The sequence below is a fragment of the Meriones unguiculatus genome, chromosome 21, assembly GCF_030254825.1.
Source record: "Meriones unguiculatus strain TT.TT164.6M chromosome 21, Bangor_MerUng_6.1, whole genome shotgun sequence".
Classification (NCBI taxonomy): domain Eukaryota; kingdom Metazoa; phylum Chordata; class Mammalia; order Rodentia; family Muridae; genus Meriones; species Meriones unguiculatus.
Window position 1 is genome coordinate 46,218,480 of NC_083368.1, and position 23,262 is coordinate 46,241,741.

The following is a 23,262-nucleotide window of genomic DNA, read 5'->3' on the forward strand; positions in this document are numbered from 1 at the left end:
ACACACTAGCTCACGGGGTAGGAGTTTCGTGGATTTTGTTCACTCCTGTGTCTCCGGTGCTCAGCATGTAGGCTCCTAATAAATGTTAGTTGGATAAATGAGGGGGTTACAAAAAAATGACTACAGCTAATGTGGGTATGAGTTTTTCTTTTCTTTTCTTTATTATATAAATGCAAGTTTATTGGGAGCAGCTCAGGAGGGGGAGGAAGAGAGAGAAAAGTGCAGAGAGAGAGGAGATCCAGAGAGAAGAGGAAAGATCCAGAAAGAGAGAGAGGAAAGATCCAGAAAGAGAGAGATGCATTTTCTGCATGACACTTATACCAGGACATGAGGTTGAGTGAGCTTTGGCCAGACCTGGGCTGAGGAGAGTGCAGTGGGGAGCTCCAGAACTAAACTGACCTGATGGCCTCAGGCTTGGCTAGTGCTGACACAGGCCCTGTGGGAGTCAACCAAGTGGCTTTGCTCCTCATCAAAAATGGTTGCATAAACATGAAGCCAAATGAGTTCTAGGACATGAAAGAATCGTTTCTCTTCAGCCAAAAGAATAAAACACCCTCAGGATGTGAAATTTCTTTTTTTCAGATAAAGTGAACTGACATTTCACAAGCATCAGGTTAACTCTGTCATCTCTCTGATGAGTCAGTAAGTCAGCTTAGATATACCTTTTCTGCAGCACTGTTTTCCCAGGATTAAAGCATGAGAGAGATGTCCTGCCATCCATTACAGAACAGGAGCTGGCCTCCCGAAGCCCAGAGAGCGTTTACTGGCACCTAGTACATATGGCCTAAGGGATGTCTAGGCTCCAAGATGTGGCCTGTCCACAGGCTGTGCACTAGCAGGGACTGCAGCCCTTCTGTCCGGGTTCTCAATGGAATATTGTGCTCACAAGCTCCTTGATAGCTACTGAAGGAGAGACAGCCCATTATGGATAATAAGACCCTTCTTGGCAAATAGAATAGACACCGGAAGTGGCTGAAGAGAAGAAAAAGGACTGGACCCTACAATAGAGGCCCTCTGAAACACTCCACCCAGCAGGGATTCAGAGCAGGTTCTGAGACTCACAGCCAAACTTTGGGCAGAGTGCAGGGAGTCTTATGGAAGAGTGAAGGAATAGAAGGACCCAAAAGGGACAGGAGTGCCAGAAGGAAACCAACAAAGCCAACAAATCTGGGCCCAGGGGCGCCTGCAGAGACTGATACTTCAACCAAGGACCATGCACAGAGAGGACCTAGACCCTCTGCTCAGATGTAGCCCATAAGCAGTCTCCATGTGGGTTCCCTAGTAAGAAGAGCAGGGGTTGTCTCTGACATGAACTCCATTGCCTGTTCTTTGATCACACACACACACCCCAGTCGGGTGGCCTTCCAGGCCACAGAGGAAGAGGATGCAGGCAGTCTCCATGAGACTTGATAGGCTGGGGTCAGATGGTAGGGGAGGAGGGTTCCTCCATTCTTAGGAATAGGGAGGGGACTGGGGGAAGAGGGGGGAGGGGGCTACAATCAGGATATAACATGAATAAGTTATAAATACTAAATTTAAATAAAAATAAAGTTCTGCATTTGTGAAGAATACTATAGTGTGAATCAGTAACAACAACATAGTTTTAGAGAAATAAAGTTTTATGAGAGTTTCTACCTAAAAAAAAAAAAAAGACCCTTTTCAGGGCTGTGAGCCACAGTGAGATCTGTAACTTCAGATTTCAGTCCTACAGTTACTAAAGCCTTCTCTCTGCTCCTGCAGCTTTGGGGGTGACACTTGCAGAGCAGGGGATCTCCCTGTTGTCTGTGCTGGTGGCTAACTGGTGCTTTAGTTCCCATGAGCTTCCAACAGACTTCAGTGATCTCCTAACAAACCACTTAGGAGAGGTTTGATTTTTCTCTGAGATCTTCTGCATTTACCAAGCTGCTTTGGCATCCAGAGCCTTGCTGACCACTAGCGGGATTGTCCCTTTGGGGCTAACTTGTTGAAGTAGCCTTTAGGGTGTGCCTTTCAAATGCAAACCAACCCATGCAGCAGCTGTGGGTTCCTCACGGATCCTCCTAGGGCCAGGCCTGAGGAGACCACAAGAGACAGCCCTATCTGCAAAGCCTGCTCCAACAAGGAGCCAAGGCTGCCCTTGTCCCACACCTTCAATGAAACTACAATGAAATATCTCACCCATGCTTTTCCCTCACCGCCTCCTGACCATCCCTGATGCTCTCCCACAGAGCCCTGCACGTGTGGTGTGCTACATTCTTTTGCAAACTGGGAGAAGTAAACTATCTTTTCAACAAGAGCAATCTCCTGATCAATTTGTCAAAACCTATATTTCAAGACATCAGTATTTGCCCATCCGGAAAATAGAGACTGTAACAGCACCCAAACAGAAGCGTGTATGAAATAAATAGAATTTACAGAACTCATCTAGACTGGAGCTTTGTATACAGTACTACGTAACAAATAATTGTGGCTCTCCACAGGGCATGAATTATTATTTGAGACAAGATAAGTCATATAAACATTGCCATATTCTGAGATCACTGTTAGAACACTGAGTGCTTAGTTTATGCTTTTCCTACTCTCTTTGATTGCAGAACCCAACTGTAAAAGATCTTATAGGATTTGGTCTTCAAGTAGCCAAAGGCATGAAATATCTTGCCAGCAAAAAGTTTGTCCACAGAGACTTAGCTGCAAGAAACTGCATGTAAGTATGAAAATGTCTCTGTTTGCAAAGTACAAATGAAGTGTTTGTTTCTCCCAAGTAAGGATGTTTTCTCAGGGAGAAGTCCGTCTTTCCTGGCCTAGTTGAGTGGACGCGTAAGCCCCTGGGTGTAGGTGGGGCTTTTAGTTTTATCAAACAAAGCATTTAAAAGGTTGCTCCGCAGGGGATCTCAAACAGCTGCTGTGTACCCCAGCTTTTCTGGGTCCTTCCCACCAGCACTCTCCAGTGTTGTGGTTTCACACTGTATTAGTGTTCCGGGGGAGAGAATTCGATCTTCAGCGTTTGACAGTGAAAAAGAAAAGCTGGCTAACAGGAATACCCGGGCAGTGTAACTCCCAACAGCAGCTTTGAAATCAGCCTGCAGAAGCAGCGCTACCAAAAATGGTATCCGGGAGTGAATATACAAAGACTTTTTATTTGTGTCTGGCTGCCTGGCTGTGGAACAACAGTCAACAGTTTATAACTTTGGGTCCCTGCTTTCCCTCGAAGAGCACTGATTCATGGCTCGTGGTATGTGTGAATGAAGGAGCTAGGCTATTAGTTTTCTACCTAGCTTTCGCTCGGGCTAACATCATAAAAGTATGCTAAACAAAGGATACACAGCCTTAGTTAGGAGAAAGTGTTTGTCTTGGTGTCATTTTTCGTTTTTTAACAGGACAACTTTCCCAGGTGCTTTGCCTTCTCTCGTTACCTCACTGATGGCACCTGGGAGTTTTATGTGCTGGCTAGCTTATTTTAGAACAACAACGAAGTAAAATAGCAGTTCCATAGCCTTTCCATTCCATGGAACATACTGTCAGTAAGATAACTCAGGAAGACTGCTGATGTCGGTGACTGCCTTGGGTAGGCCTGATGCCCTGTTTATTTTGCATCCAAGGAAAGCTAGGTGGAATCTGGCTTTACCTTTTCTCCAGACCTACAATACAGCAAAATGCCATGTCATTTGTAATGTCTCTCTTCAGCCGGTGGAATTTGTAATGTAAATGTCAAGCATTTTTATTCAGGAATTCCACTGTAATTTAACGTCAGTCAATAGGCCAGAGGAAATTATGAATCTCTAACACTGGAGGTACTTTTTAAAATCTATAGACCTTCAGCACTGTTGTAAATTATTCTACTTCAGTCAGTAATGATTTTTCTCCTGTAGGTTGGATGAAAAATTCACTGTCAAGGTTGCTGATTTCGGTCTTGCCAGAGACATGTACGATAAAGAATACTACAGTGTCCACAACAAAACAGGTGCAAAACTGCCAGTGAAGTGGATGGCTTTAGAGAGTCTGCAAACACAGAAGTTTACGACAAAGTCGGATGTGGTAATATAGTGCTCATTCCTAAATTTCTCTTTCTTTCCCATAGTTATGTATGATAACATGTTTTTTTTAATACCATTAATTACAGTGTATCTTCATGTGTAAAACTGGAATTGATTGTCCAGTCCGTAACAAACTATATTCAGGAATTCCCTTGTTTATTCAAAAATACTTGTAGACTGAAGCATCCCACCCCCCATGACCCGGTAACCTCTTAGAGGTCCTGTCTCCAAACACCATCACACACAGAAATCTATGCTAATGATATTTTTGAGAGTCCAAAAGAAGTTATTTGAAAGAATCTACACACTAAGGTGAGCAGGCAGGTAGAAAGCCTGAAGTCCTAGGAGTGTCTACCATGGAAGCCAGAGGAAGAGAAAAATGTCAAAAGGGATGTGGGTAGAGGAAGCAGCAAGGCCACTGTCCTCACTGGTTCAAAAGGTTGACCTTGTTTGGCCTCTTAGGACTTGAATGGTTTCCGAGGCTAGAGTATCCTCGGAGTGTGAGTGCTGCATGAAACCCAAGTACACTGTCCTCTCACATGCAGCAAGTCCGGACAAGTGTGATGTTTAGCTAGAAAAGCATTTAATGGTTTACCCTGAAGGATGCAGCCACAAATCTGTGCCGTCAGCACACAAGACATCCTGGAGATGTCCCTGGAGGATGTGACCTTCAAAAGAGAATGTTGGCAGCTGCAGAGAGATGACGTGGGATAGGGACTGAGGGTGCTAGTGAGAAGTCATCTCACTCCCTTGTCAGCCAGCGGAGAAGGGGGCACTCTATGGGTAAGTCAAAGAAGTAGTGCTCATCTAGGTCCTGACCCTGTGAGGAAGAAGCATGGACTCTAATGGGAAGTGACCAATAGTTTGTTTTCAATAAGTATGTCACAAGCCATGGTAGTGAAAAGAGACTTGTGGGCACATGAGATCCAGAAAGAGAGAGAGAGAGAGAGAGAGAGAGAGAGAGAGGGAGGAAGGAAGGGGAGGGAAGAAGAAAGAGGGAAAGAGGGAGAGAGAAAAAGGAAGGAAGAAAGAGAAAGAGAGAAAGAAGGGAGGGAAGCGGGAGGAAGAGAAAGAAAGAAAGAAAGAAAAGAAAGAAGAGAGAGGGAGGAAGAAGAAAGAAGGAAGGAGGAAGGAAGGGAAAGAGAAGAGAGAGGGAGAAGGGAGGGAGAGAGAAAGAGAGAGAAAGAAAGAAAAGAAAGAAAGAAAGAAAGAAAGAAAGAAAGAAAGAAAGAAAGAAAGAAAGAGAAAGAAGGAAGGAAGGAAAAATGGAAAGAAAGAAAGAGAGAGAGAGAGAAAGAAAGAAAGGGGGAGAGAAAGAGAGAGAGGAAGGAAGGAAGGGGGAGGGAGGGAGGAAGGAAAGAAGGAAGGAAGGAAGGAAGGAAGGAAGGAAGGAAGGAAGGAAGGAGGGAAGGAAGGAAGGAAAGATAAGGTAAGAGCATACCTATCCTCAGAGAACATACTATTCCTTCAGACTTGACCACCAGAGTAACTACCAGAGAGAAAGAGAGAGAGAACCAGTGTTAACAAGTCAATAGCAAGGAGACAAGATGAAACAACCCAGTTTTTTTTTTTTAACAGACAAAAGATCTGAATGGGCATTATACCAAATACATGCATGACTCATTAGCTAATAAACACATGAAGGAAAAGCATGCCCACACAAAGATTTACATCTAAATGACTGCGGTACTATTCTTTAAAATTGCTCCCAAATCAGAACATCCCTAGAGAATGGATCATGAAATGTGACATACCTTATGCTGTAGACACGCCTCAGTCTGAAAAGTGCTTGCTATGCAGGGATAGAACCTGAGTGTAGTCCCTAAACACCCACATAAAAGCCTGGCAATGCAGTACACACCTGCAGTTCCAGCCCTGGGGTGGCAGAAACGGACAGGACAATACCTGGGGCTCATTGTCCATCTTGTCTACGCAAACTGGTGTGCTCTTGGTTCAGTGAAAATTCCTGTCTTCAAAATATGAAGGTGATGGGGCTTAAAGAAATGGCTCAGCAAGTTAAATGCATTTATTGCTCTTCCAGCATTTATGTAGCAGCTAACAACCTTCCATAAATCTGGTTTTAGGGAATCCAACACCTTCTTCTGGCCTCTGTGGGCACAAGCACATGGTAGGCATAAGTGCAGGCAAAATACCTGTACATACAAAATAAAAATAAGGTGGATAGCCATTAAGGAAGGATCTCTGGCCTCCACACACATGCATGCACACACACACACGCACACACACACACACACGATGATATGCCTACATGATGCAAAGCCATTGTGCAGTATACAAAAATGACTGTCATATGCCATAGTGTAGGTAAAAGTTCCAAAATTATGTGAAGTGAAAGCAAGCAGACTCAAAAGATAAAATGACCAATGATTCCATATTTGAGAAATTTTTAGAAAGCAGAGCTATAAACAAAACAGATCAGTGGTTGCCTGAGGTTAAGAGTTGGAATGGGGATGATTACAGAGGGAACTTTCTGGGGTGTTGCAAGTGAGCTAAAACTGGATGGCAATAGTATCTATAACATAGCTGAAATTTCCAGTGTCTTTGATTATAACCGATAATCAGGTAATTCTATAACCTACCTGTAAAGTAGACGCCAACAAGAAAAGCCTATCCTGAGAACACAAACACTAAAACAAACTTTTAAAAGAAACCGCAGAACATCAATGCAGTCTCTCTCCCTCTCACAGAAAGACACTGTACTGAGCTATGTAAACCACACACAATGCTGCTTTGACAAACAATCGCTAATTGCATGGAATAATTTGTGTAAAGTTTCATTTCAAAGGCAGCATAGTCTTTTGAATGTTGACATGGAACATTTCCAAAAGTATGTAGTAAACGGAAAGTAGATCGAGTCCTACAAGCAAAAACGTGCCTATGTATATATAGGTTCTCTGTTTTAGCCAATGCCCAGGTGAAATCTGGCCACACCAAATACTCTTAGGTGTATTCTTATCAGACAGGAATCACATCCCGTGAAATTACTCATGCCCAGCAGTGCTGTTCAGTGGCTCTCGCCTCGAACAATCTCTTCAGTAAAGTTCACATCCTCACTTGTTTAGTCCAGCTGGCTTTTTTTGGCCCCCATTCTGCTTCATCTTTCAGAAGGCATCACCCACAGTCATCCAGCCCTTCCTTGAAATACCCACTTCGTTTGGCTTCTAGACACTGTGCCACATGGTTTTCTTCCTACTTCTTGGTTGTACTTTTCATTCTTAAGTAGCTTCCTTGAGGATCTGTTCAGGGATCAAATGTCCCAATAGTTGAGATCATTCTATCAACAATGACTTTTGACCCTGCCTGAAGGTCAGCCTCAGCATCAGGACTTTCTTACACTCAAAATCAAATTATTTCCTCATCCAGCAAATCCTTAACTAGATGCCACCATTTTGCAATCTTCCTACTGCGCATCTTTTTCAGTGGACCTTTTTAGCACTTCACGTTTTAACAGAGGAAGACAATTGTGTCACCATTGCCACCACAATCTGGGTATAAAACAGTTCTGTCACCCTAAAAATGTTCTTGTGCCATTTTATATTCAGCCTCTCTCAGGACCTGGAAATCACTGACTTTTCCTGGAATGTTATATAAACAGAATCATAATCTGTGCCTTTTATGTCTGTCAACTTCACTCAGAACAATGCATTGAGAACATACATGTTGCTCTGTCAGTAGTTTTTTGATAGGTGGGTTCAGTCTTTAGTTGCTTGAAAACTCATGAAAGTTATCATTTTATCCGTATTTATGCATACGTTATGGCAGTGTTCACTGTGGCACTTTTGACATGACAGATATCTAAAACTTTTTCTTCGAGCAAGACTGAGAGGGCATCAACTGAATAAAAACTTTTCATTTTTCTCCAGATCTTGGCTACCCTTCCACTTTTGCCTTTAAGAGTTCAACTGTATCAGATACCTCACAGAAGTGAAACGAAACATTTGTCCTTTTATGAGTAGCTTGTTTCACTTTATGTGATGTTCTCAAGGTTTAGCCATGTTGTAGCATATGATAAGACTTACTTTTCTATGAGTGACATTCTAATGTGTATATAAGCTTCATCTTCTTCATTCATCCATTATTAGACATTTAGATGTCTTGCTCCTCATGGCTGTTATGAACTTTGCTGCAATGAACTTGCAGTAAGCAAACGGTTTGTTCTTTTTAGTTGTGTTAGATATATGCCCAGAAGTGGGAATTTCTGAACCATCTACTAGTTCTAGTTTCTTTCTTTTTTTTTTTTCAGTACCATATTCCATAGGAAGTAGTTTGTCCTTCTGAGTAGTGGGTTACTGTATACATACACCATTTAATTTGTTCACTTACCAACTGAAGGATTCTATTGTTCAGCAGTTAACTATACATAATTACAATTGTCAAGACATTTGCTTAAAGGTTTTTGCATATTTTTCTTTGGTTTTAGATGTTTAGAAGTAACACTCGTACAAATTCAATATTTTTTAAGACAGTGCCAAATGTCTATATCATTTTATCTCCCCACTGGTGATCTCTGTGAGTTCCAGCCTTTCAGCATTCTCACCCACACTTGGCATTGTCAGATTTCGGGAGGTTAAGTCAATCTAATAAAGCTGGGTTTTCTTTTTTAGTCTCTATTTCACTAATGACTACTAATGTTGAGCATAGTAAGTGCCTGCTGTCCCATTCTTGTAATTTTTGGTGGAATGTCAGCTCTAACCCCTTTTGTTTTGAGTTGTTGAGTTGCATATTCTGGGTACACAACAAGCACATGTTTTCTGATAGTCTAGTACAATGCTTTTCTGGAAGCTGTGTCCCTTTAATTTTTGTCCTATAAATCCACCAACTTCTGATGTCATTGCCTAAGATGTAATCTCTATTCCCTCTCCTGTTATTGTATTTTTTTAATCTATTTTATATTCTTTCCCCTCTTCCTCCTTCTCCAGCCCAATCCCTTCTAACACCCCAATACTGGGTAGGAGAGAAAGGTTAGTGGTGAGAGGGAGTGGAGTTCTCTTTAGCTACTTCCTGCTGGTTAGGGCCGTCGGGTTCCTTGGGAAAAGAAAGTTCAATCTTCGATTCAGGATATCTCTGATTTCTCCTCAAACTGCAACAACAGTAACCACAAGCAGCAGGGGGAAGCACCAGCAGCTTTCTTATCAGAACTCAACACTCTCTGGCCTCTGGCATTTATTCTCTCTCAGAATTAAACTATCTGCAGCTTTCAAAGAGCCCCTCTCAGAGCCCACATGAGGCAAATAGTCTGCTGCTGTGGACAATCTGAATCCGTCCCATATTGCACACCTGGGATCAAAACAAAAACATGTTATCCGCAACACTGTCCATTACAGATCCTGGACCTGATCAGCCTACAGCTCTGGCCTTGCAACACTGACAGAGTTATTCACACTTCCAGGTTATGATCGTTGTTAATCCAGTCTAAGGATTAAATAAAACAACAGTGTGGGAAGGGCGTGGTGCCTGCACTATCTGCTACAGATATGTCAGACGCTCTTCAGCCATCAGACTTGGAGTAAGGCTCCGCAGGCTTGTAGGCTTCTTACAACGAAGCACACGCCTCTGTCCTTATTCAGAATTCTCCTTCTGAGGATTTGTGAATCAGCTTCTCCATTTTTTTTTCTTGGACAAGGTCCTATTCATATAGTCAAGGCTGGACCCAAACTCACAGTGTAGCTTTGGATGACCTTGGACTCCTGATCCCCTTGCTTCCACCTCCCAGATGTTAGAATTATAGGCATGGGACACTGTGCCTGGTTCTATGTGTGCTGGAGTGGAGTCCTGGGCTTCATGCACTCTACCAACTGAGCCATGTCGCCAGCCCCTAGATCCTTCTGTCACCTTAAGCATGTTAGTGGTCATGGTCTCCATGCACACAGATGGATTTCAGCTTAGCCCATTTTCAACATTTGCAAACCTCCCCTCGAAGTTTTGTTTTAACCATATCTCCCCGGCATCTGCTCCACAGGTTAGAAGTGTGACTTCTCCGGTACTAGATATCCACTAAAAATACAAATATATGCTGCTTATGGAGGGAGCTGAGGGCTTAAGACAGGGGCTCTAGTAGTTCAGACTGACTGCAAACTCATTAATCTTCGACCTCAGCTTCTACATCTAGGATTTCAGATGTGTGCCACCATGCCCCAGCTTCATGTGTGCACTCTTGCTGCTGCATCACTCCATCTAGAAGGCTGATGCCTATACCCCCGAGACAACTTTTGCCTCTTCCTTGAGCTTCATTTTCCCCTGACTCTTCCCATAATGTTTCTGGGTGCCCTTTCATTTTGCACAACAGCTGTACCTCTTTTCTAGCATCAATCTCTATTACAGCTGTGTTCTTATTGCACAATACTGTTTAATCAGCCCTGGGACCTATCTAGTAACTTAGACAGTGACCCACTTGTACAGGATCAAAGGTCAATAGATATTTGTTCAGTGGACTTAAATTTTAACTCAAATTCTACAGCTCAAGCGTTTGCGCCGTAATAACTTTACAGAGTAAGATTTACCTGAAAAACATGGACGAGAGGCTGAGTTGACAGTGACATTTTCTAGCTCCCTCCTGGGAGGGCATTTGATCAAAGCATTAAGTGATCTTAAAGACTCTTGAATAGGACAGTGTGGCTTGCACTTATAACCCAGCTCTCCAGGGGCAGAGGTGGGAAGGTCGCTGCCAGTTTAAGGCCAAACAAGACTACAGGGTAAGAAGTCTCCCCATTCCTAAGAAAGAGGTGGGGGAGCTCTTAAGGGCTATCGAGGTGGTTTGGTGGGTAGGGGTGCTTACCCACCGGTCTGATGACCTCCCTGCTCCCCACCCCCATCCCACAAGGCAGGACAGAGCTGAATTCTGGGAGTTATTCTCTGACCTCTACACACTCACCATAGCATGTGTGCATTCTCACACACATATAACGATAAATAAATCATTTGAAGAAATGGGGGCGGTGCTCTTGTACAGAGCAGAGGAAAGAGCCATTAACGTGATTGCTTCGGCAACTCCAACTAGAGAACTGAGCCTGGAGTTCTCTAGTTTCCCTCTGTCTCAGGGAGTCAAAGACATGTATTATTCTCCTTGCTAAACACGTGGCTCTTGCTAGCCCTTTTTATATCTGGTTCTGACTTCTTTCTGTTTGCTATGGATTTTCTTTCTGTAGCACACACACACACCACCCACCACCACCCAGACTTCCTACTGGCTCTTTTGTATGGAAATGGCCTGAAAACGTTGCTTAGAAAGAACTAAAGTTCTGAGCCCCAGCACAGGCGACCTGCACGCGCTGACTTACCTCTTTGTCACCTGTCACCGTTGTCACGTATCTGGGGCTAGAGCGGGGGGGAAAGATGCACTTGACCTGTGCTATTCTGTGTAGGAAGCTTTAGACCGAGAAAATGCATCTCTGTGAAGTGCAATAACACAACATGATCTGAAGGTCAGGAAGTCTTTGAATGTTTGTGCCACTGCGGATTCAGATGTATGTGGGGATTTTTATGGCTCACCCAACCCCTCCATGTCCCTCTGTTCTGATAAAATACTGATACAGCTGTTTCGCATTCATCTGGCAGGGTTAGCATTTTCAGATTCATTGGAATTAGTTTTCAATAGAAAACTGTGTTGCCTAGCAATGTGATTAGTTCTGCTTTTAATACAGATTTTTTACTTACACTGATTTAGAGCTTCCCTTTTAACATTAACATTTAGACTCGGTGACATTTCCCCCTTTTCTGCATGTGTATGTGAGCCTGGTGTGTGTGCCTGTCTGTACATGTATTCATGTGTATGTAAGTGTGTGTGCTTATGGAAGCCAGACGTTGATACTTGGTGTTTTTCTCAGTCTCTCTTCATTATATTTACTGAGGCAGGATCTCTTGCTGAGCCTGTAGCTCTTTGTTTAACTAGCATAACTAGCCAGTTTGCCCCCAGAGGTCCCCTGTCTCTGCCTCCCAAAGTCTGGGACTGTAGACAGACTGCCATGCCTGCCCATGTTTTGTGAGGCTGGAGATAAGAACTCTGGTCCTTATGATTTCATAGCAAGCGCTTTGTCCTTAGATATAGTTACCGTTCCTGTCCCTTTAAATGCATGTACTTTGGGGCTTTTGTGTGTCTGCGTACCACGTGTATGCCCGGTGTCCGCAGAGGCCAGAGGAGGACTTAGATCCCTAAAGCTGGAGATAGCTCAGCAGCTATCAGCAGCGACTGTTCTTGCAGAGTACAAGGGTTCTTTACCCAACAGCCATATCAGGAGCTCCCTGTTCACCTATCACAGTGTCGGGGGCTCTGATTTCGTCTGGCCTCCACGGGGATCTGTACCCACATGGTGGACATAAACTCACAGAGGCACACAAGAATGTATAAACAGAATTTTTAATCTGTTTTATTTCTGGAAGGTCATTTTTATCTATAAAAATCTAAAATTGTGGCAAAACTGTTAAAGGAGAAGATGGGAACATGTTGGTGCTTTGACCCTACAAGAAAGAACTCAACAAATGTCCACTGACCAGAGATTAAGTCTTAATCATCATGTAGACTTCACATATTTTTAAAAACTATATTTTTAAACACATATTTTTAAAAACTATAGCTGCTTGTAATCTATACCTCATCTCATTCTGGTTTAAACAGGCCATGAAATGCATAGCTTACTAGCTGTCTCTAGGGAAAATTTTTAGGTGTAAAGTATGTCAAGCCAGGATTAATTACACACACCTACGGATTTCCCCTTTCTCGTCGTGTGGTTACTTCTCTCACCAAGCTTCTCCTCTGTCTTGATTCATTAGTGGTCCTTTGGTGTGCTTCTCTGGGAGCTCATGACAAGAGGAGCCCCTCCTTATCCCGATGTGAACACGTTTGATATCACTATCTACTTGCTGCAAGGCAGAAGGCTCTTGCAACCAGAATACTGTCCAGACCCCTTGTAAGTAAGAATGTCGGTGAGGTCTTTCATGTGTCGAAAGCTCATGACTTTTACAGAAACGCTTGCCTTTGTGTCTCTCACATCATCTTTCTGAAACAGGTATGAAGTGATGCTAAAATGCTGGCACCCGAAAGCTGAAATGCGTCCATCCTTTTCTGAACTGGTCTCCAGGATATCCTCAATCTTCTCCACTTTCATCGGGGAGCATTACGTCCATGTGAACGCTACCTATGTGAATGTCAAATGTGTTGCTCCGTACCCTTCTCTGTTGCCTTCCCAAGACAACGTTGATGGCGAGGTGAACACATGATGGAGGCCCGCCAGCCCCCTTCCAAGAAACAGTGCCAGCCCAAACAACAGTCTATACCTTCTCCAACAGTTCTCACTGCCTGGCCTTTGAGAGGTCACCCAACGTCTCTGTTGTTATTGTTCTGTTTTTATTTTTGTTCTGCTTTTGCCAAAACTGCACCACTATGAGGCATTAACTCGCTGCTTAAATCCCTGAACTCTGAGGAAATTCTCCTCTGACAATGCACCAGAAAGAGAAGCCTGGCCCCACAGGTTGGGCGTCAATGGCAGCCTGCAGCTTCGACAACACTCCTGCTCATCGGAGTCTGAAATCTCAGTGCTGGGTTGAAGTTTTTAAAATCACATTTTATTTTTGGTGAGGAGATGATACAATGAAGTTTGAAGATTTCTCATAGAAAACTCAGAAGAGATGGCCTCCTGCAGGACAAATGTGGTGGCTCCATCAGGCTGCTTGTTGGAATTCCAGTGTTTTTAAAATATTTTGTTGTGTTGTGGTCATGAACATTTTCCATTTCTGACGCTGTCTACCCATCAGGCAAACATTCCTTTTTAAACTTTTATATACACATTCCTTTGGTTGGAGGAATATCCACAGACAATGCACTTATTTCCAAAATAGCATGACATGAGGTGTGTTTTCTAAATTATCAGGGATTTTATGTATTGTACATAAACGACAATAGGGAGATTTTTCAAGAAATAACTTTGTTACAGTAAAATATTCATCCTTTAAAACTCGGCTGTTTAGCAAGGAACGGTGGCTCACACCTGTACCCCAGCATTAGGGATGCTGAGGCAGGCAGACTGTCACAAGTTTGAAACCGACCTTGGCCACATAATGATTTCCAGTCCAGCATGGTCTGCAGTGGGAGATCCTGTCCCAACAAACAAAAATTTGAGAAAGTTTTTTTTTTCCGATATAATGAATGTGAACAATTAAATTTTTATCTGTTTTTTAATGCAACTCTGAAAACAAGTAACTTGTGGTGATAAATCTTTTTAAAGGCAGCTCAATATGTTTTTAAAGGACAATAAAACTGTCTGAAAGATTCAGTATTTCCAGCATTTCTTTGTTTAGAACAAAGAAAGGGTCAATGGACTAGAAATATGTTTCTCAGGTGGAGACTTCTCACCTAAAACAATTGGAAACAACACTTTTTGGGGAGTCTCTTTTTTTGCATTGGGACATATTTTAGGTTAAACAAAAGCCTATTTTAGAAACAAATGAAAAGTCAATTGAACATGTTGGATGAATAGTTACTCTGGACAGGACTTTGGACGTGTTTTGCTCTGTGGAACTTTGTGCTTACTACTGTATAGTGCATGTGGCTTAGGTTACTTTAGCTGGTTTTGTCTGCGTAAACATTGAAAGTATTATATTTTTATAGAAATGTTTATTTTTAATGATGTAAAAAATTTTCGTTAAGCCACAGAAATACTGCACTGTGAATGTTTCAAAAGAGGTATGTGAGACTTGGATCGACAGCAGCGTGATTTTTTTTAAATGGCTGTAAATTGTGATAAGGAAATGCACTGATTGCCAGTACACCCCACCCTCATTACATCATCAGGACTTGAAGCCAAGGGTTAATAGAGCAAGCTATGACATGGGTGTGCTCTGCTGAAACGAAATAGTTGAATTTGGCTGTTGTTGCAGGAAAATGATGGCAATCAACAGGTCTTTATGGTGTTGGAACATATCAGAACACATAAGGAACTGTAGTCCAGATTTATTTCAAATCAAATGTTACCACTTCATAATTATGAAGGGTATTACTGAGTCACAGAGCACTGTCAATGGTGGACAGCAAGAAAAAGATCTGCTCTTTAGGAAGAAGTTAACTGTCCTTATGAGGTCAAGAAAAGGAATACATTAAGAACAGAAAGAGCTGTGAGAAACACCTATACTTGTATATTATACATGCTAGAAAGCTGCAATGTGAAAATCATATTTTCTATTTATGAACCTTCCTAGGGTAATGTGTCTGGACAGATTGTGTGAGTAAATCATTCTCCTAAGAGTTATATACTTGTCACTGCCTATACCTGCAGTTGAGTTGAATGGTACTTTGTATGTTAATAATTGTTCTGATAAATCATACAGTTAAAATAAAGTGACGTGACATCTTGTATACTGTGAGTCAGTTATAGCTAGTCATGCCTGATTAGCTACCTCATTTACATAATTGATTTCACCTGGCTCCATGGCACTCCTCCATAGCCCAGATGCTGATTCTATAATGTAAGGGCAGTAGCTTCCTAGATTTGCAAGCCTGACTCTCTGGAGGTCTCTGTTTTGCTAAGGATGGTTTGTCCTGAGATTTTAATTCCTTGCATTTTTCTGGCAATCCTTCTCCTGCTAGAGCATTTTGTTCTGTTTTAACTTGGGGCTCTTCTCCAGCAAAACGAATATCCATGAGCCAGAAGGCATGCCAAAGGAGCTATAAGGCACAGTTTACAGGAAGATGGATACCCAAGTGGCCATTGGAAAGAGATGTCTTTTTGCCCCTCAAAATCCCCCTTTTTTATATGCACATGCACCCACCCTTTGGGACCTTTAGTTATCATAGAAACTACATTCAGCTTATCCCTACATTCTCGTAATGATAAAGTAACTCAAAGATGGCATTTCAGCCATCTAAGAATTGTGTAGCATTATGGGGATATTTGATTCTTTAAAAATCCAAGTTTATACTGATGTTGATAAATGCAGTAGGGGCTAATTCTTTATTTCCTGTACGCACCCAGGCTTCTAGCCAAGAGATGCTGTCTCACACAAAGTTCATTCATTCCTCTGTCTTTTGAAGACAGAATCCTGTCATCCTTATATCCCTAGTATTTGATACTTAGAATTACTGGACTGAACCAGCAGTTACATTTCCTGTTGCCACTTTAAACCATGAAGAAAAAATTCATACCTATGTATCTCCTGTGACATTTGGTGGACACCAACACAGGAAATGTGAGTAAGAACCTTCTGAAGAAAGAGACTGTCTTCGTTAGAGTTTCTATTGCTGTGAAAAGACACCATGACCAAAGCCAACTTGTGGAAGAAAGGGTATGTTTTAGCTTACAGTTACATAGTACAGTAAAAGGAAGCCAAGTCAGGGAAGCACACAGGGCAGGAACTAAAGCAGAATCCAGGAGGAGGGTGGCTCACTGGCTTGCTCTACATGGCTTTGCTCAGTTTCCTTTTGTGTAGCTTCTAGACCACCAGCCCAGAGGTGGCATTGACCACAGTAAACTGGGTTCTCCCACATCAGTCATCATTCAAGAAAATGCACCCCAGTCTCAGTCTTGCCCATTCCTCAGTGGCAACATTCTCCTCCTTCTCAGCTGACTCTTGCTTATGTCAAGTTGACACTGAAGTGGCCAGCAACAGCAACATGGGCTGGCAGATAGCTCAGTGGTTGAAATGCTTGTCTCACAAACATGAGGACTAGAGTTCGGATGCTGGGAACCCACAGAAATGTCAGGCAAGCATGGCAAGCAGCCTCTAACTACAGCTCCTGTCGGCGGAGATAGGGGATCTCCAAAACAAGCCTTTTAGCAAGGTTTGGGTAATGGAAATCCTGCCCTAAAAGTAATATAGGCAATGTGCTGTCTAGTTTTAGTTCAACTTGGCACAAGCTAGAGTCATCTGACAAGAGGGAGCCTCAGCCGAGAAGATGCCCCACAAATTGGCCTGTGGGCAAGCCCGTGGTACATTTTCCTAACTGGTAATTGAGGTGGGCGGTCCCAGGCTGCTGGGGATAGTGACACTCCTGGGCCCATGGTCCTGGAGGGTATAAGAAAACAAATTGACAGAGGTCCACTTACTGGTCAGGTTGGCACCTCTACAATGAGCAAGTAAGTATGTGGTGGAGAGAAAGAGAAGCGGAGCAGTTCGAGCACTACGAAGGGAGGTGGAGCTGCTACAGTGGTGAGGACCAGCCTGTGCTGCTGCCTGAGGCCATGGTGATGTCCAGGCCCTTGCTGCCACCGAGGGCCATGTCTGGGTGGCAGGCATCCATGTCTATGTCTGTGGCCCATGTTGCCACCAAAGCCCATATGTGCAACCATGGTCCAGGCAGCTGCCTGGGGCCATGTTGATGTTTAATGGCTGCGATGCGCTGGCCCCACCCCTCGCCAGCTGCAGCACTTGGGTGTGCTGGCCCCACCCCTCGAGTTTGCAGTGAGAGAGAGCTGGCCCTGGTGATGTGGGTGTGGGAGAGCTGATCCCACCCATCGCCTTGGCAAAGCAGAATAGCCAGCTGGCTAACCAATTCAGCTACCACCCAGGCCCAGAGCCAGGGCTTTGAGCTGGTCCTCCCCGACATCTGCCCCATCTGTGAGCTCCTGGAACATGGGAAGGGGCCGACACTGCAGAACCAAAGCTGCAAGATCTCTATGACACGGGGAAACAAGATATCTGAGAGGAGTCCCCAGTGAGGATCCAGTATTGATGATATAGCAGAATACAGAGGCTAAACCAAACCAATGACTCATTGCAGTGAACATTTGCAAGCAACACTGGGCAAGAGAACAGACTGTGGGACACACTGTGACACACCACTTTTCATGGCAATATTTTTTTTTCATTTGGATAGAAGGTGACAAGGGCAGAGGGTAAATACGGAGGGACTGGAAGATGAGTGGGATTGGGGTGCATGGTGTGAAATTCACAAGGAACCAACAAAAAAATTTAAAAGAAAAAACAAACTGAGCAGGCCGTGAGCAGACCAATCAGCAGCACTCCTCCATGGCTTCCGCTTCAGTTTCAGCCTCAGCTTCCTACCGTGATTGAAATGCTCTGCTGCTGTCTTCCTTTGGTGATGGACTGTAATCTGGAACTGTGAGTTTCTCCCCAAAGTACTCTTGGTCATGATACTTTATCATAGCAATGGAAATGCTAAGTACGATAGACAGTGATAAAGGGTGATTCCCAACATCAATCACAGGCCTCCATGTGCACGCATGCCCATTTCAAAGTACACACCCATGCAAAACATGCACAGATGTACACACCACATGTCCACACTCATGAAAATATAAAAAGATGGAAGAACAGGAGCTCCACAAGGAGAGCAACAGAACCAAGAAATCTGGGCCCAGGGGTCTTTTCTGAGAATAATACTCCAACCAAGGACCATGCATGGAGATAACCTAGAACCACTGCACAGGTATAGCCCATGGCAGCTCAGTGTCCAAGTGGGTTCCCTAGTAAGGGGAACAGGGATTGTCTCTAACATGAGCTCAGTGTCTGGCTCTTTGATCACCTTTCTTTGATGGGGAGGGGCAGGGCTGCCTTAACAGACCACAGAGGAAGACAGTGCAGCCAGTCCTAATGAGACCTGATAGGTGAGGGTTGGATGAAAGGGGAGGAGGACCTCTCCTAACAGTGAACTGGGGGAGGAGCAGGGGAGGAGAAGAGGGAGGAAGGGCAGGATTGGGAAGGGATGAGGGAGGGGGGCTATAGCTGGGATACAAAGTGAATAAATTTTAATAAATTTAAAAAACAAAAATTAATTTAAAAAAGAAAAATAAGATGTATTTGCATAGCAATATTTGATTGTAGGAATGTATTTTCATCTCATGACGCAAACATCAAATGTATTTTTACTCTTTGACAGGGCAGATTCCATCCTTGGGGGGAAAAACGGAGGACATACATAACCTGTATAAATATAGCAGATGTTCAGATGATGACATCTCCCCCATTTATTTCAGAAAATAACAGCAATACAATAACAAAGAAATTGATTGTTATTTACTTCAACAATATGTATCAAGCAGCTTCTGTGTCAGGTACTTTTAGGTAATGGAGCTGTAAAACTGTCCTTATTCCAAGGAATAATGGGTAAGACAGATAAAAATACACAGTCAGTGACTTTTACACCTTGGCTTTTCATAGCTCTGCAAAACGCCTTCAAGACGCTTCACAGTTAAACAATGAAAATGGTAGGCTTTGGGACAGTGGGACCAAACTCTGACTCATGTATGGGACCTACCTGATCCTTCATCTGTCAGACAGACTGGTCCTGCTTAACTCACAACATCGTTTTGGGGCTCAAAATGAGTGTGTGAAACACCCAGTGTTCACTGCTGTTGAGTAATTGCAATATTATTATGATCTTCAGTCTTGGACAAAAAGAGCCAACACAAGGGTAGCATGTAATTGGCCTGGAAGAACCTTACAGGTGTTGAAATACAAACCTTCATCTCACTTTGTGATTTTTACCTCACCCTTGAGCACAGGTAGATGAGAGAGTGAAGGAGCGAATGAAAAGCATGACAAAACAGTGGACACGCGGTGACACTTTCCCTCCAGGGAAGGACCCCTGCATGACGTCACCATGCCACGCTTCTCTGAAGCCCTGCTCCTCTCTAACACTCTGACAGTTGTAGATTTCTTTTTTTCTTGTTTAATCCTCAGTCCTAGAATCCGCAAAAGACACGGAAATCTAACAACCCATATGAAATTTTAGGAGTTTTGCATGCGGTTCAAGGATGGAGTCACAGTTCCCACACTGTTGCTTAAGGATTGTTAATGCTTTCATCCTGCTCAAGTGGGTTTTTACTGACTATTCAGGTTCAGGCAAAGCAGCTTATGCCCTGGGTTGTTTTAGTGTATGCCATAGGTTGGGAGCCTAAGGAATACTTCGTGGGCGTTCTTCTCCGTCCAGATGCCTACACACAGGGAGCTACAAAGACATGACTGACGTTTGGCACCTTCAATGATGTTGTAACACAGAAAGACATGCCGACATTGTACCTCAAAGGAAACAGCACCTACTGCTAGGTCCCCTTATCAAATCTGACCTTTTTCCCCAGGACTATCTTAATTCCCTATTAAGATAGGGAATTAATACAAAAATGGAGAAAAGCTCCAGTCCTCGCCAGTGAAATATTTCAGTTGGTGAATTGAAGGTAATAAAACAGAGGCTGCCCAAACTGTCCTTTGTTGTAAATCACAGCAGAGGTCTAGATTACATCAGCCAAAGGGTATTGATCACAACGCTGAGAGGTTTATAACTACTATTGACTTAGCATGTGACCCTGGAGCAGAAATCTAGGAAAATTGCAAAAGCATACCTATGGTAATGAAAAGTCTATCATTAACAGGGCTTACTGTCCTGTCATCCAGCTAGGACTATGTTGGCTTCAAGGCAAATACTGAGCAAATACTTGACATGGAAGGAATTTCTGTTCTCTCAATTTCCTTCACTGGACTCTTTGAAAATTATTTTGACACATGTGTTTTTCTTATTATTAACACAAAAAAATGTGGATTCAAAAGGCTCAGTGAACTACTTTTTATTTTACTAACTTATAATAATGTTTTTATTTCATCTTCTGATTGCTATGTAAAGTCACAGGTTTCTTTATAACATTTTCCTATGTAGCTTGGGTTGAATTCTTCCCTGCACTCACGCCTTTTCCCCTTCTCCCTATCCCCCTCCTCATGTGTGTCCTTACACCCAGTATTTCCCCTTTCCCCTTTCTCATATGAGTTACTCATTAGTCTGTATAATGAATATCTAACTCTGAATCTGTTGTTATTGCTGCAAGTTTAAAAAAAAAAAGGAATTGGAGGCCAAGAGAGAGATAAGTGGATAAAGTGTTTGCTGCATAAGCATGGGGACCTGAGTTCAAATCCCTAGTGTTCAAGTCTAAGAACATGTGTGTGTGTGTGTGTGTGTGCGTGTGTGTGTGCGTGTGTGCATGCACGCGTGCAACTCTAGTGTTGGGGGTATGTTTATGTGTGGATGTGTGTGGGTGATTGTGTGTGTGTGTTTAAGACAATAGTTATAAAAGATTCATAAATTTAAAAGGCAGTTGAGAGAGGAAGTGGTATAATTATGTAAATGCAGTATTCATGTGTGAAATTCTCAGACAAAATCTGAAGGCTAGACATAGCAATGCACACTTGTAATCTCAGCTTTGGGAGGTGGAGATGGGAGAATGCTGGGGCTCTGTGGCCCACCAATCTAGCTGATAGGTGATCCCTGGGCTCAGAAACAGACTGCCTCCAAAACAAACAAGAAAAACAAAACCTAAAACAAGGCAGAGTGGTGTAAAGGAAGACACAGGCTGAAAACCTCTAGCCTGCACACCTGCACACCTGCACACCAGCACATACGGGTGCACACATGTGGCAGTATGTGTGTGTGTATATGTGTGTGTGTGTGTGTGAGAGAGAGAGAGAGAGAGAGAGAGAGAGAGAGAGAGAGAGAGGAAAGAGAGAGAATGTCACTGAAAGGACCAACTTAAGAATAAGTTTCAAATGCTATTAAGGTAGCATTGAAGAAGTAAGTGCGAGAAGAAAATGGCCACATTTCTCATGAGTAAACAGAAATGATTTCAGTTTTAACTCAATAATAATCCCACGTTATCGTGGAGCACTGGCCTGAGGCTGCAGCGACAGCTAATTTCCATCCCTTTTGTGGGGAGGAGCCCTTTGTCTTTATGCGTTTACTTCTCACCGTCACACAGAACATTCTCCTTACGCCACAGAGTTCCAGGCTGGCAGAAACATCCAGTAATCCTTAGACCACTTGGCTGGAACTACAAAAATGCATAAAATCTTACCAGGCCAAAAGAGATCAACTCTAAAAATTTTTGGCATCCTAGTATATCAGAACTGTTTTTAACCCCAAACCATTTGTGTCCCTCACGTATGGTTTACGGAGCCATAATACCAGTTCCTTTTTTTTTTTTTTTATTGGACAGCCTGGAACTTTTAAGAATCTCATTTTGTCTACCTTTTGTGTTTTTTCTTAATTCTCTCAGTGGTTTTATGTCTTTTTGCTGCCCATCTCTTATTTTATCTCAATTCATTATATTTTGTTTTCTTATGATTATGCTATTCTATTTTTTTTCCAGTGTTCAGAATCTGAGGCTTGGCACGTGGTAGGTAAGAAGGCCACTACTGTGCCCCACCCCAGCCCTGTCTCTGATGCTGAGCCCTGGGAGCTGCTTATGTGCTCTCTGCTGGCCAAAGTCCTTACTTTGACATCTGCTCTTTCCATTAGAGTCAAGCAGGCAGGGCCTTTCCTTCTTCACAGCCGTGACTAAACGGCCACCATTTTCCTCAGCTGTAAAGAAGAAACGGCCACTGCAGAGCCTTTGTGAAGCCTGCACCCATGAAACCCAACTTCAGTCACATGATCCCCAGAGATAATTTCAGAAGTCCCAATAAAAAAATAATGATAATAATAATAATAACTACCCAAATATCATAGTGCCAGCCTTCTGTAGAGCTGTTTCTAATTTGTTACGCTGTAAGAATGAGAGCTAAGCATTTGCCTTAGCGTCTGTGGTAGCCATGGCAGATCTGGGTGAGGAAGAGTCAAATCACTGCCCCAAGTATTTCAGAAAGAAAATATCCACTGTTAAAATTAGCAATGTAGATTATTTTCCATAAAATGAACTTAATATATAGATAAAATAAAAATAACAAAATAAATAGTAATAACAATAGTGATCTCATCCCAGGAAATGTCATGGGGATTAATGGCTGTCTGGAAGCTAACGGCCTAAGGTAATACTCTCAGGGATTCGTCTCACTTAATGAAATGCTGTTGGTTTAGTAAATGAACGCTTAAAATGACAGAAAGTAAAAAATCGGAGCTGGTTGATTCAAGGGAGGGAGGAGTAAAAGTAGGATGTGTCACAAACTGTACTTACTGGGCTTATTATTATTATTATTATTAATCTGTGATTCAGGAACATATGCTTTGCACATTGTTGTCTTTCATACATTTGTTCCATAATTTTACTCTGGGGATAGAATATTTCAATTAAACTTTTTAATGAAAATATAACTCCCTCTAGTGTAGGCATATTGAATTTCTATAGTCAGATGGTTTTGTCGTAAACACTCGCCCTGAAGACCATGTGGATAGTCTGTATGAACTGTGCAATAGTGTCTCCTAGCTGAACTTGGTTTAGAAGTCAAAGATGAGTCTAACAGTTGACTTCCCGGTTGTGCCCACTGTGAATTGCCTTCTAAACCTTTTAACTTAAAAAACAGC

At 42.8% G+C, this 23,262-nt stretch overlaps 1 protein-coding gene across 2 annotated transcripts in view; it reads left to right on the forward strand.

Annotated features, from left to right (window-relative positions):
- Window positions 1–15,378, forward strand: part of Met (MET proto-oncogene, receptor tyrosine kinase) — a 114,134-nt gene extending 98,756 nt beyond the window's left edge. For both annotated transcript variants that reach the window (XM_060374043.1, XM_060374044.1), the window contains exons 18-21: window positions 2,574–2,683; window positions 3,849–4,014; window positions 12,801–12,937; window positions 13,037–15,378. In XM_060374043.1, the coding sequence (XP_060230026.1) occupies window positions 2,574–2,683; window positions 3,849–4,014; window positions 12,801–12,937; window positions 13,037–13,247 (624 nt within the window). In that variant the 3' untranslated portion in view covers window positions 13,248–15,378. The remainder of the gene's footprint in view (window positions 1–2,573; window positions 2,684–3,848; window positions 4,015–12,800; window positions 12,938–13,036) is intronic.
- The last annotated feature ends 7,884 nt before the right edge of the window (window positions 15,379–23,262 follow it).